Source organism: Cervus elaphus, chromosome 15 (assembly GCF_910594005.1).
Source record: "Cervus elaphus chromosome 15, mCerEla1.1, whole genome shotgun sequence".
In the NCBI taxonomy this organism is placed as follows: Eukaryota; Metazoa; Chordata; class Mammalia; order Artiodactyla; family Cervidae; genus Cervus; species Cervus elaphus.
Window position 1 is genome coordinate 75992686 of NC_057829.1, and position 13896 is coordinate 76006581.

General features: G+C 46.4%; 1 protein-coding gene across 34 annotated transcripts in view; it reads left to right on the top strand.

Moving 5' to 3' along the window:
• Nucleotides 1–13896, top strand: part of TCF7L2 (transcription factor 7 like 2) — a 199331-nt gene that overhangs the window by 119274 nt on the left and 66161 nt on the right. For 11 of the 34 annotated variants that reach the window (XM_043925853.1, XM_043925854.1, XM_043925833.1 and 8 more), the window contains one exon: nucleotides 5285–5428. The exons of 20 other annotated variants lie outside the window; for them this stretch is intronic. In XM_043925853.1, the coding sequence (XP_043781788.1) occupies nucleotides 5285–5428 (144 nt within the window). The remainder of the gene's footprint in view (nucleotides 1–5284; nucleotides 5429–13896) is intronic. 3 more of the 34 variants (XM_043925855.1, XM_043925832.1, XM_043925857.1) reach the window with 1 other exon arrangement.

A 13896-nucleotide genomic window follows, 5' to 3' on the forward strand; every position in this document is an offset into this window, starting at 1 on the left:
TCTCACTAAGATGAGGTCCTTGAGGGCTAAGGCAGACTTCATTCCTACATCCCTTGAGTGTAGGGGTGATGGTTACATTTCATCTGCTGCCAGGTCTGAGCAGGGTGGCCCAGTGATACTGACTGGGAAGTGACAAGTGATATTGACAAGAAGGAGTTGCTCTCTGCGAGCTGGGAACTTGCCGTTCCTAACTGCAGGCCACTGTCACCCACACTGGAGAATACCCACCTACCTCTGCACGCCCATACATTTTAGAAAAATGAATCATGAAAAGTAGTGTCACATACATTTGTGATGTCTGTGATGGTATGCTACTTTGGGAAAAAACTGGACTCACCTTTAAAGACAAAAATGGTAGCTTTCCTAGAGCCATGATTACAGTTTTCTTGTGTCTTGTTTGACAAGACCTGTCAAATGTGATTAGTTCGCACCAAACTTACCTTACTTTCAGAAGTGACAATAACTGATAGAGCATAAAGATCTGAACCCTCTGAGTTCATGTGTATGTGTGTGGTTGGTTGGATGGATGGATGGCTGCTGTTGCCTAATTGTTTTTTGTGTCCTGGTTTATATACACATGTGCATGTGTATGTAAATGGTAAAGAGATAAGAGGATTTCACCCTCTTGCCAGTTTTCTTTTTTTTAATTATCATTTTATTAGTTGGCTTCTTTAGTGCAATGGCTCTTGCCCATGTCCTTCTCTCAAATGGATGTTTTTTCCTCCAGAGACGATGCTTTTTCAAAGTAAAACTCTTCCGTGTTGTGCATAGAACCTTGACCTCCTAGTTTTTAAAAAATCTGGGTTTTTGGTTTGTTCTTTTCTAGCTGTATAGTCCTGGGGAGGTCCCTTTATGCCTAGACTTAGGGATTTAAAAAAAAAAACAACAAAGAATTCAGTTACATGATTTCTAAGACCCATTCCATTTTCCAATTCTGATTCCTTTGAGAGATCCATAAATAATCGTTTCCCTCTTATATGGGGGGAGAAAACATATAAAAAACCCAAACATATTAGGGTTCTCCAGAGAAACGGAACCCCCAAACATATTAGGGTTCTCCAGAGAAACGGAACCAATAGGAGATAGATAGATATAGAAAGAGACTTACTATAAGTAATGAATTGACTCATGCAATTATGAAGACCAAGAAGTCCCTAGATCTGTACTCAATAAGCTGGAGGCCCAGGGAAGTTTATAATTTAGCTCTAGTCTGAGTCTGGAGGCCTCAGAATCAAGAGAGCTGGTAATGTAGTTCTGGTCCAAAGGCTGGCAGACTTGAGACCCAGAAAGAGCCTGTGTTTTAGCTCAAGTCTAAAGGCAGGAAGAAAAACTCCCATGTCCCAACTTGAAGGTAGTCAAACATGAGGAGTTTTCCTTATTTGGTTAGGATCAGCCTTTCTTCAGTTCAGACCTTCAAACTGATTGGATGAGCCCTACCCATATTAAGGAGGGCAATCAGTTTTTTCATTCTGCCAATTTAAACTCATCCAAAACACAGAAACACTCAGAATGTTTGACCAAATATCTGGTCATCCCGTTGCCCAGACAAGTTGACCCATAAAAATTAATGATCACAACCAAACTTCACTGAAACAAAATTGGAAGCTTTTGCTTTTTTCTTCCTGCCTGAGCAGTGGGTGTAGAATTCTCCCAGTAGCCGACAGCTGTTGACCAAATTTGGTGTGAGTAACACATTTCATACAAAATCTTTATGTCTGGAGGCTTTAGTGTTTTTAGGGGTTTTGGTTTTTAAATGCTTTTCAGCTCTTTCTAGCCTCTCTTTTCTTTTGTGTTTATTTTTCCTGGCAGGGCAATTTGTACTTTCTGTCTCGTTGATTTTCCATTCGGTTGCGTTAACCTTTGAATATTGCCCAGCCACCTGCTTAAGGTGGCTTTAAGCTCATAAAGAAACAAAATAGCAGAATACACAACTATTGCTCCAACTTTTAGTGGTACACCTTGATTCTGCTCCATGTGGCCATGTCCAGAACTGGCCAACACACCACGCCCTCAGGGGCCACGTCATCAGGGAAAATGAAGCCTGCTGCCTGCTGCGCATGCCGTCTGTCTTGACATGTCATAGCCTCAACTTCTGGAGACCACATCTTAAAGTCGGTCAGTGAAGCCAGTGGCCTCGGAGGCACTAAAGGAGGAGGGCCGAGTGGTAATTCTAACAGGTGTGTGGTTTTTCAAGGTCCCCACCCCCCTGTCCGAAGACTAGCCACACACCTCATTCATTCTTATTTTGAAAAGTACTGGACACTTACCTCCAATATTGCCTTGTAATAGTCCCCTCATCATGCCTGGATCATGAAACTCCAGAGGCCTTCATCGACTTTTCCTGGAACATCTCCAGGTTTTTCCACATTATTGCTTGCTTTGTGGATGGATGATTATTGAGGTTAGTCTGACAAAGGCGACTAGGTTTCTCTGGTCAGGATGCCCTTCTCCTTCCTCAAACCTAGCCCAAACTGGCCCGAGGTAAATGAGTGTATTGACCCATACTTGAAAAGTTTATAGGATGTATGTGTCAGGCATGGCTGGATCCAGGGTCAGATATTCCAGGACAGCATTTCCTTCTAGCCCTCGGTCCTGCTTTCCTCCAGGTTGACTCCATTGCATAGGGACAGGTTTGAGTCCAGAGAGACCTTATCTCCCCGCACAGTTCTGAACCAGTGTCTGTGGTCAGGGGGCATAATGGGCTGAGTACATTTGAACTGAGTAAACTCGCCCATCTGTGGAGCTGGGGACTAGAGTCCACTCTACCCAAACTGTATGGGTCAAGCGTCGGGGTGATACCTCCTAAATAATTAAGGGTACTGTTATCAGAAAAAGCTCGAATGGATGCTGAGTGGAAAACTTGGCAGTCTTCTGCTTCATCATCTTTAGGATTTGTTGAAGAGTCTTGTATTTGTTAGGGGAAGACTCATTTAGAGTTCTGTCATGGTACAAAATGATTTGGTATTTGTATGCACACTTAGATCTATTTATAAGAAATCCTATACCCCCCAAACTTGAAACGGCTTATAAGACTTCATATTATGTAAAAAGATTGAAAGTGAATAATAAAGCAAATTAGAGTAAAGAGGAAAGCAAGATGGGGGTAAGGTTAATCTCACAAATTTCAAAGCTGGAATATCCTATGAGATTGGTAGATGTGACCTGCAAATTTGGCTCTGAGGTTCCCAGGAAGAGTATTAGATCCTGTACAGAGGGGAGAGAGAGAGAAAGTGTGTGTGTGTGTGTGTGTGCGTGCGTGCGTGCGCGCGCACGCGCCCACATACCCATAAGTATAACAAACTTGTGTGCAAGCCTCTATGGGAGTGGAGACCCTAAGAGGCCATGGGAAGATAATATGGTCTGGGGTATTCTTAGATTCATTTCTTTTCCAAACTCCTGGAATGCTTGCTCTCGGGAATCTTAAATCTTTGCTCTCAGCATTGTGTTAGGAAGCAGAACAAGCAGACCAGGACTGAAACCTCCATACTGCTGGGTTCCTTTCAGGAACAATTGAAGGGCTAAACCATGTCCCCTTTGATGGGAGGCAGTAAGATGAGTCACTGCTGTGACGGGGGCAGAATAGGATGACCTTGGTTGTAAAGCTGGGCTAATCTGGAAAATGGACTCATGCCTGCCCCATGACTCACGTTCCTGTTTACTAATGAGCCCCGTGGAGAAGTGCAGAGAGGGAGACTCTGCTTCCCGGATGGAGACCAGAGACGTCCAGGACTGGGCACCCGTGCTTCCTCTGGAGCTTGGGCTGCCCTTCCTGGGGGCAGACCTTGGGCTTCCCGCAGTGGTGACATTCAGTGTCCAGCCATGGGGACAGTTGCAACTCATGAGGGCAATGGAGAGGCACTGGTTTGCAGGTGACGTGGCCCCTTCTCATTTTGGGTATTCACATGCTTTTGGCTGGTTTAATCCACCTGGAGAAACCTGCCCCCCGCCCCCGGCCACCATCAGAGGACCCAGTTATCTGAGAACCATGTAAATTATTCTAGAAATGTGACTGCTGTTTCATAGATTTGTCCATTATTTCCATTGCTTTTTCTTCAGTGCCCGCCATGCTCATTCTGCTATTTAGTGAATATCAGAACATAAGATATTGAATATTGTGCCCAATCTCATATTCTTAATCTTGAATTCTGTTTTTTTGGGGGGGATTTAAAAGGGTGAAAAAATTTGTTCATGGGAATTTTCCTTCACATGGGACTTTTTAACAAGTAGGGTAGAGCAGACATAATTCTTTACCATGAACACAAAAGTCATAGGTTTTTTTTTTCTTTTTACCAACAATTAGAATGATATTTCCTTGTTGTGAAATAGCCATTCTTGGACCCCAGGTCGCTGTTAACACCCCTCAATTCTCTACCCCATTTTTAGAGCAATAGTCAACATCTGGACAGGAAGATTCGTCTACGTAGCAACAGTATGAGCTGACTGAGGCCTGGTTCAGGTCCCCCTCCCCCGCCGTCTGCTAGCTGTGTGACCTTGGGCATGCTCCTTAACGTCTCTGAGTCAGTTTCCTCCTCTGTAAAATGGGCACAACAGTACCCACCTCACAGGATAGTTGTAAGGAATAGTGGAATGACCCAAATGTTCCTGTCTCAAACCCTAAACAGAGAAGCAGCACTCATCACAGGGCCCCAGCTGAGCTGAAATGCAGTAGAGCACCGACTTCTTGAGCTGGTGCTACCAGATCCTAGAGGGGGTCCAGAGACCTCAGTGTAGTTGCAGCTTTCAGAAAGGTTGCAGCCTGGCAGAGGGAATGGTATTAAGATAGCTCCCCAAATAGCTCCGGAGTGGCATGGAACCCTATGCAACTGCATTTTCGTAGGGTAGAAATATTGGCTCAGCCAAAATGTTCATTTGGAGTTTTCTTTAGAACTGGGATGAAATTTTGGGCCAACCAAATAGCAGCGATATTACATGGTTTAAATTAATGGATGATTCGGTAAGGTAAGTTGAGAGAGAGGGAAAATGCTAGCCAGCGGGCTTCTCAGAAGAAGAAGTGATGGGCAGGGTGGGCAGAGTGGGAAGAGATGCCCCAGAAAGGCTGCCTAGAGGAGGCTGTGCTGAAGATGTCTCTGGCAGGGTCCCCGAGGTGACTGGCAAGGACACGGGAGAGTTCCGGGTTCGAGCGGGGAACTGCGATCCTTCCCTTCCTGGAGTTTGTAGAGAAGTGGGGGTTAGCGCAGGACGTCACGCTGGGGGCCGTGAATGCCTTGCTGACTGCGCAGCCCTCCCTCCGGAGCCTCACTCTGTTCCCCTTTCTTCCTGGCAGCAGTGCCCCCTCCCTTGCTGCACTCAGGGACATGACTGTCAGCACTTCTACCCCCCCTCAGACTTCACTGTCAGCACTCAAGTCTTCAGGGACATGCAAAGGAGCCACTCCTTACAAAAGGTTGGGGAGCCCTGGTGTTTGGAGGTAGGTCTCGGAGCAGAATGACGGTATGAGATGAGCGGGCTCTGGACAGAAGCCACCCATACACACGGTTTCCTTCCCGCTCGGGCAGGGCCCATCCTCCGTGGTCCCCGAGTCCTGTCACATCACTGTCACGTTGGGTGCCGCGATGTCTGGGTGTCCTGATCATGGATAGGTTTATCATAGCCGTAACAGTGCCAGTTTACAAGGACAAGGAGAAGGGAGATGCTCCCGTGAACCCAAGGCATTGGGTTCCCAGTTGAAGCCACGTGGTCTAGCATCATGCGTGGCTTCCATAAGAATGATGAACAAGGTCATCCTGTTAAACTTGACCCCATGGAAATGATTTCCTAGGACTCTTCAGAGCTTCCAGTGGAAGAGAAGATATCACCTGAACTTGGCCTTTGTTCTTCATTCTTTAGAACTTATAGATTTTCTTTTCACATTCAGGGTGCCGGGGCTCTGCTCACCCTTTCTGCAGTGGTGCTTCCCGAGGCAGCCACGCATGGCTTTTCTGGCAAATGTCGCTCTCAAGGACAGGAAGCATTGTTAATTTCCTTTAAATAATTCAATCCGATGTCAATACCTCACACTGCTCCGTGCTTGGGAGTGACACTTTCTTCAAATTAGTAGTCCCAAAGAATAAAGAACATCTAGAACATGTTTTCATCCTCAGAAAAGCAAAAGTCAACGCAGATAAAAACTGTAAAGTTAACTCTTGAAACTTAAACAGTGCATGATTTAGTAACTCATGCTAGCTTTTGACTTTTTTCCTTTTTGAAAAGGAAAGGGAATATTTAAGAGCCAATTAGTAGAGCCTCTGTCTTTGATAAACATTGATTGTATACCTACTATGTGCTGGTTGCCCTGCAGCATGTTGGGACTGCAGGGACAGAAAACAACAGAGGCTTAGAGTAACACGTTACATTTGTCGGTCTGTCTTGCCTTTGGAGAGAAAAAAGACGGGTGAGATCATCCTGAGAAGCTTGTCCTAATTTACAAAGTAGTAAATAGCCCTGTAAGAAAACGAGACACACGTAGAGAAACATCCAAATGTTTCATCCAAATGCAGGAGAAAATGTCAACACATTCCTTTTTTACCTAGTTGTGATCTGTTAATATTTGGATGCATTTCTTTCTTGTCATTCATGTGCCTGAAGTTTAAAAATGGTTTGTAAAACATTTGTAAAACATGCAATGGTTCCTTACAGAGTTTTGTCTTTTCACTTGTTTTTTCTCGTACACTATGTTGTGTCTTAATTCTGGTTAGTTACACAGTGTCTTGTGGGGCTCTTCCTGTCTAATTAGTCCCCTCTGACGAGATGTGACTAAAACTGAGGATGTGTCTAGGGTCTTTTGAATCATCCCCACCCCACCCCACCCCACCTCTTCTGATGAGCCCTGTGCTTGGATCCGCTGGGGCTTGGGTCTTTAACTGGCCTGAGTCAGATGGAGCAGGGAGGCTGACTTCCGTGCGGCAGCCCTGGCCCGAAGGAAGAGCTTTTTCTCAGCAGCCCCTCCTCGGTTTGGCTTTTAATAAGTGCTTCTGTTCATCCTGACTATGGATGATAAGGCCATCCCGAACATAGTTATTCCTCCACCAGGGCCTGGCAAATGGTAACTCATTAATCTTTGGTCAGAGTTACATGGTAGATAAAGGAGAACCAGGCACCCATTCTGAGTTGAGGAAAACGAAACAGAAACACTGGGTTTCTTCCTTATAACTCGAGATCCACAGGCGCCGATTAGCTGGCCGGCGCCAGTTTCTCAGCTTTGCCCTCAGGACAGGGAAGCATCTCTTGGGGAAGAGCCAGTTACCCCGGCTTCCCAGATGGGGGACTAAGTCCCTAAGTTGTGAACAGACCAGACACAGAGACACCACTTGGCCTCTGTGACCCCGAGCAAGTTACCTAACTGCTCTGTGCTTCAGTCCCTCATCGGGGCCGGGGGACCCGATGTGAGCCGTGGTGAACCTCAGTTGACTTGAGGCATTTGAAGCGGGAACTTGGCCAGGGGAGCTTGTGTGCTGGGTCTGGCACAAGCATCTGGCAGGATTCTGGGGGAGTCACACCCTGACGGTGTGTCTGTGTGATGGGCTGGCCTCTGCCAGCCTATGCTGTGGGGTAGTTCAGTCCTGCCGCATGGTTTCCACACACAGCTCGGATGTGCTCCAGGTGGTTCCGGGGAGCATCTCGGAAACTGCACACGATCGGAGGAGGCAGAACCAGATTTGAGTCCAGCATTCTCTCACCTCTGCTGGCAAGGTGCTTCATCCGTCTGTGATGCAATCCCCCTGTCTGTTAAAAAGGGATGATGGAGGAATCCTTGCCCCAGCCTCCTTCGCTGGGCACCTGCCAGGATCCCTTGAAATCCTGATCAAAGAGACTTTTTAACACAGCACTTCCTGTGGTCCAGGCACTTCTCTAAGGGATTTGTGTATTTTAACTCTTGAAAACCTGACAACAACCCTAAGAGGAAGGTGCTGTGGTTTTGCCGTTTCGCAGATGCACCACAGAGAGGTTAAGTAACTTGCTTAAGATTACACAGCAAAGGGGCAGATCTGTAAAACTGCTGTTAATGAAAGACCATGGCAGTAGTCCATGGTTTGGAGCCTTCCCCACCAATCACCTTCCACTTGCTAAAGGAGATTGGGTTAGGTCCTGTTCAACACCCAGCCCTCTCAGGAGCTGGGAGGAGACCTCTGATTCAGGATATCTAAAGTTCAGTCTTTGGTTTATAGATACCACATCTGGGATCCTTTCTAACCCATCCATTGGTCCTTTTCTCTCTCCCCTGCGAGTCAGCTTGATTCTAACCCTTTAGCTCTCTCCTCAAGGGAATTAAGGTTGGTAGACCAGTTGAGTAAATATGAGTAAGAAAGTCAATATCCACCTGGGCAGACATGAGTCACTTCTTTCTAGTTAGCTATTCCTGGCCACTTTCAAGCTCGCCACACAAAGTCATTACATTGAGGCTATTACCATGTTTAATAGTGACAATAATAGGGTGTGACCCATGGCATAAATGCATTCAGATAAGAAAGAAAGTGTTTTTTTTTTTCCTATAATTGCTTAGTCAATACCATTTTCACGGAAATGCTTGCAAACAAACTTTTAAAGAGGTCTTTGTTCGAATCCTTCCCTTATTCTGTGCTTCCTTCCTCTTGAAGGGCTTTTTTGAACTTTTCCTGATCAGTGGGCTGGGGGTTAGCAGGGTGATACCCTCTATCCTTTCTAATGTTTTGGTCTAGTGACCTACCTTTTTGCTGGTTTTGAGCCTAGTTTTATTTCATTTTTAGGTGTGTGTGTGTGTGTTGTGTGTGTGTGAGTTAAGGAGAGGACACATTATTGCTGGTACTTGCTTCTTAACTTCTCAGCTTAGACATTTGAGGGGGAAAAAAGACTTCTGCTAACTTTGCAAAGCTAGTCACATAGACAGGGAGTTAACCATTTTGGTGAGAGGAAATGAAACTTTTCTTAGGTTTATTAGACCACATCCTATAAATCTGTGGCTTATTATATGTCTGATTTCTAAAAAGCATGGCATCATGGCCAGAGTTTTATTTTTGCTCAATAGTCATTGAAACAAATATAGAAATTGCTTCATTTCCTTAGTTCTCTTGTTTTTCAATATGTTAATGTATGGAAAATCTGGATTTACACAACAAAGTACATTAGAAGGGGGAAGTATTAATCTCTGCATTACAACTTTGGATTACCAAGTGTTCTGCTCAGTTAAAATGTTTAGTTCATCCTCTCCCTCCTGATTACATGAAGAAGCAGGATGAGAGAAAACAGTAAAAGTGTTCCTGAAAGGCAAAATTAGTATTTGGACATGGTTTCAGTCTTTTAAAGGATGTGTTTAAAAACTGAGAGGCAGGCTCGTATCATATATATAATTCTTTTCCATCCGTCTGACATTTCTTGTAATAGAAACCCTTTCCTGTGTATCCTGTGAAGACTCTTGGTAAAACATCTAGCGGTGTCCATCCTAGAACTGGGTATCTCTCAATATATTTAGTCATTGCCCCCGTGCCAACCCACTGTTTCTAAAAGTTCCACTATTACAGTCTGATTGCATCTCATGTGGGAAAGAGTGCAAGCTGAAAATAACAAAGACGGAACGACTGTGGACATTCCCTTATGCCCCCATGATGTGTATCACCCGTGGCTTAGCACACACACCCCTGGAGCATTCTGTGCAAGCAATCCAGCAAATTCACTCCCCTCCCCAGAGTCATTCTCCCGGTGGGATGACTGGTGGTGGGACCACCCATACTATTTTGTTGTTTCTCGTTTTTCTTCCTGCAGAGCTTCTTTGTTGAGTTCTTCTAGGTCACATGGGTGCGTGGATTTCCTCTGTCGAATTTCAGCTGCACGAGTGTAAGTGGGCATCATGGTGCCCAGCTGGAATTCCTGACACCTCAGAGAAGCCACACTCCCAATGTGTGGTGAACGTGGTGTGGTTTCTCCTGCCGCGTGTCAGAGCCCTGCAGGATTGACACAGTTTGACCACTGCTTGCGCAGGACTCCCCACCAGGGACACAGGCCCAGAGAGGGAAAGGATTATTCTGGGCCTCATGTTCCTTGTTGACCATTCCTTGGACCAAAGGCGTGCACACTGATCACTTCTTATACTTTTGTCCACTCTGGGAGGTAGGAAGCCCAGGCAGGGTGCGTGAACATCCTCTAAGGACCCCATCCCTTGCAGGGTGGGGGCGTTCTCTGGCCCTGCATCCAGGCTCTGGGGCACCCCCCCGAACCCCGTCCCGACACCACAGGCTGGATCATGGCTCCTATCTCTGTGACTGCCTCCCTTTTCCCCATTCTTTGTGAGTCACATGTTTTCTTTGCAACTCGTGTGACAAAGGTCATTAGTAGGGAAGACTCGGGCCTTCCATGCGTGACATCTTGTCATCCACACAGTTTATTGGTTTGGGATCCTCCCCTTTTGTAATTCTGTGAGGTGACAGATCAGTTTTTAATGGGCTGCGCTGTGTCAAGGGAGAGTTTAAATTAACCTTCAGACTTTTTATACCTCACAGGGCCCCTCAGCTCATAATACACGGTCAGTATTTGAAGAGAAGGAGTGGATGCTTTTTATTCACGCTTTTGACATTCTATTGCATCCGCCTGTCTGTCTGTTTCTCTGTGATGTGATACCTCTGTTTCTCAAGAGTACTTTCCTTTAATGATGTCAGTGTGGTAGATGTTTGGAATTTGGGAACAGAGAGGAACCACACTTCAGCCCAGACTCTGGAACTTAGTTAACTTGGTTTTATTAAAAGGAGATTGTCAGGTCACCAAAGTGGAGGATCTTAGTTTCCAGTCTTCTCTTTCAGGCCAGTTCTATGCACCTGATCCAAAAGGTATTTATTGTATCCGCTGCTGCTAGTTTTGCAGGAGCTGATTCTAGGCGCTACCTCATCTTTTATTCTTTATTCCACACTTTCCCAGCCTTCTGCATCACATCACTGAACGCTCACTTCAAAAACATTTGCATTAAAGGAATGTAGTAGTTCCAAAAACAGTTTTTTGATGTTGGTTTGGGGAGTAAGGTGGTAGAAGTGGCCTTATCTTCTCTGGTAAGGCCAGGTTCAAGTTTTGACCACCCTTTCCTCGGGCTGTCCTTTCCCCATCAGCGACTGGCGCCTCTGCTTGAGCTGCGGATGGGGAAGGAGGTGGCCTCTGTCCGGCCAAGGAGTTTTGAACTCTTTGTTAATAACCTCCTGGGGTGTATATGTGTGCTGTGTTCTTCCGGGGCCCCGCCACCCCCAGAGTGCTCACAGCTCGGCAGCAGTTTTCTCTGGAAAGGTCTAAATAGCAGGCCTGTTTGGGCTCAGAGTGAAAGTTTCTGTTTTGGAAAAGCCAGTTCCTTCCGATAAGGGAGGGTGGGGACAAGGAACTAGAGACGCCAGAAAAAGAAGAAGTGAGAGTCGCAGGAGGCGCGGAGGCTGCAGGGTGACCAGGGGACGCGTGCTGCCCGCTGTGTTTATTTCCCAGCCCCACCTGTCACTTGACTGCCCAGCTTCGCCAGAGCCCCCTGTGTGGCAGCCCCTGGGCCCCAGCGGGGACCTCTTGCTGCTTCAAAAAACAGAGCTGGCAGGAGATGGTGTTGGGTTGGACATGATGTACGGGGCTGGGGTCAGAGGGAGCATGCAAGCGCTCAATCACTGAGTGGCTTGGCCTAGACTCTGCCTGCTGGGTTTCTGGCAGGTCCGGGTGGTTCGCCGGCAACCAGAGTGGCCAGGGAGAGGTGCTATCTTCCCGGGAAAAGGAGAAGCCCCTCCACCAGAAAGTAGAAGAAACTCATAATCAGCCAGGAGATCCCAGTTCACAGCTCTGCCTCTTGGACAAGTTTCTTTCTTCCTGCCTTTTTTTTTTTTTAAAAATAAGAACCCAGAAGAAAGCTGGGTGGAGGCTAGAGGGAGGGGCAGCCTGCTGATGATGCTTTTACTGGCTTCAGGAATCTGGGCAGTTCCTGAAGGGCAGGTGGGGCATTTCTGTGCCCGGCGGGGCAAGGACAGCAGTGTCTGGGCGTGGACTCGCAGCTCTCATGATGTAGTGATGTGTGTGCTTCTGAAGGGACTGGGACATTAGTTTTCCTTGACCCTGTCCTGCTGGGGGCAGCAGAGTGAACTCAAATCAGGTTCCTGGTGGGAGACTTTCCTCCTTGCAGTCTTGCTTGGTGGGTCACCTGCAGCTGTCTAGTTTTTGATTTGCACTGTGTATACTTCTGTGTCCCTGATTCTGGGTCTTAGGAGCAGGCTTCCTTGGCCATGTGGGGTTTTCAAAAATTATATTTTAACATCTACAACAAAATTGGCCTTTTCTTTTGGCCTATAGTTCTGTGAATTTTAGCATCAATTCGTATTATCGCCACCACAGTCAGGATACAGAACAGTTCCATCACCTTGTGTACACTTTTATGCTACCCTTTTAAGGTCATAAGGGATGTGGGGTTTATTTTTTTAAATTTTTTGGTTTTCACCTCTGAAAGGTATTGTTGACCTGATCTGTCTCTTTCATTCAGAGGCTGAGTTTTCATTGTTGATTGTAAGTTCCTGCTCTGCTCTTTCTCCACCAAGAGATGTAACCAGAGTACCTTTCTTGTCAGCCTCTTACTGACATGGTGGGGTGGGTTGTTTGGTTTTTGTGCTGGCTGTTTTTGCCCACACCCCTAGGATGCTTTGGGCCATTTTGTGAATTTAGGAGAACTCAGGCTAATTCTGACAGTGGCCAAAGAAAACTATAACTAGTAAGGGACATGTTCTTGCTGATCATCTAGGAAGCCTTGTGAAGGGAGGTGACTTCTGGAGTATTCTGCTTTGAATTATCTATGTTATTCTCTCCCAGATGTCAGGACTGATGATCAGGACCAGTGATCAAGGTTTGTCATTGTTCAGTTGTTCAGTCATGTCTGACTCTTTGTGACCACATGGACTGCAGTACACCAGGCTTCCCTGTCCCTCACTACCTCCCAGAGTTTGCTCAAACTCATGTCCATCGAGTCGGTGATGCCATCCAAACATCTCATCCTCTGTCACCCCCTTCTCCTCCTTCTGTCAAATCTTTCCCAGCATTAGAGTCCTTTCCAGTGAGTCGGCCCTTCACATCAGGTGGCCAAAGTACTAGAACTTTGGCTTCAGCATTGGTCCTTCCGATGAATCTTCAAGGTTGATTTCCTTTAGGATTGACTGGTGTGATGTGTAAAATGAAGATGGTGCATCATCTGTAGATTTGTTGACTCGTGTGGCTCTCCCAGACTGTCCTCACTTGTCTGACTACTTAGGTGAAGCCTGAAACAGAGTTGCTTCCATGATCACCCATGCCTCCCCAACCAGTTTCAGGAACAAGCTGGAACAGCCATGGGAAGGCTAGAGCTGTGTGTCACCTGCTGTGGTCAGACCTTCTGCTTTCTTCGGGAAAAGTGAACTGCAGGAATGTTTGTGTGGTACATGCAGCTCCTGTATATGTGCCTGTCCTCCTCTTGGGAAATGAGGAGAGGTGACCTCAAAGGTCCCTGGCTCAGAACGTCACACTTGACTGAACAGTTGATGATGCCTCTGTGGTGGATTTTGCTGGGGAAGGTGGCAACAATCGTACACATGTAAGATCTGGTGTAATCTGATTCCTGCCTTTGTAATTACTTGGAGACTTGCCATTACAGCCAATTGAGAAGTGGGAACAGTGACCCAGAGCAGAAAGCAGAAATTATAGGGGTGGAAAGGGGAGGTAACATCCAGAAACACAGTCGTAACTCTCCTCCTGGCTTTCTGGGATTGAAAACTGCTTTAGAATCAGGAGAAAGCGTTAGAACTGCCTTCTAAAAAATGTCACCCTCTTTCCTGTCTGTATCCCCACTCCTCGCTGCTCTCTTGACAGGCTGAAGGAACCCCTCTGAGTGTGAAAGAGTCGGGGCATCCAGGGTTTAGTTGAGAGGAGTGAGTCTGCTGATAAGAACCTACCTTT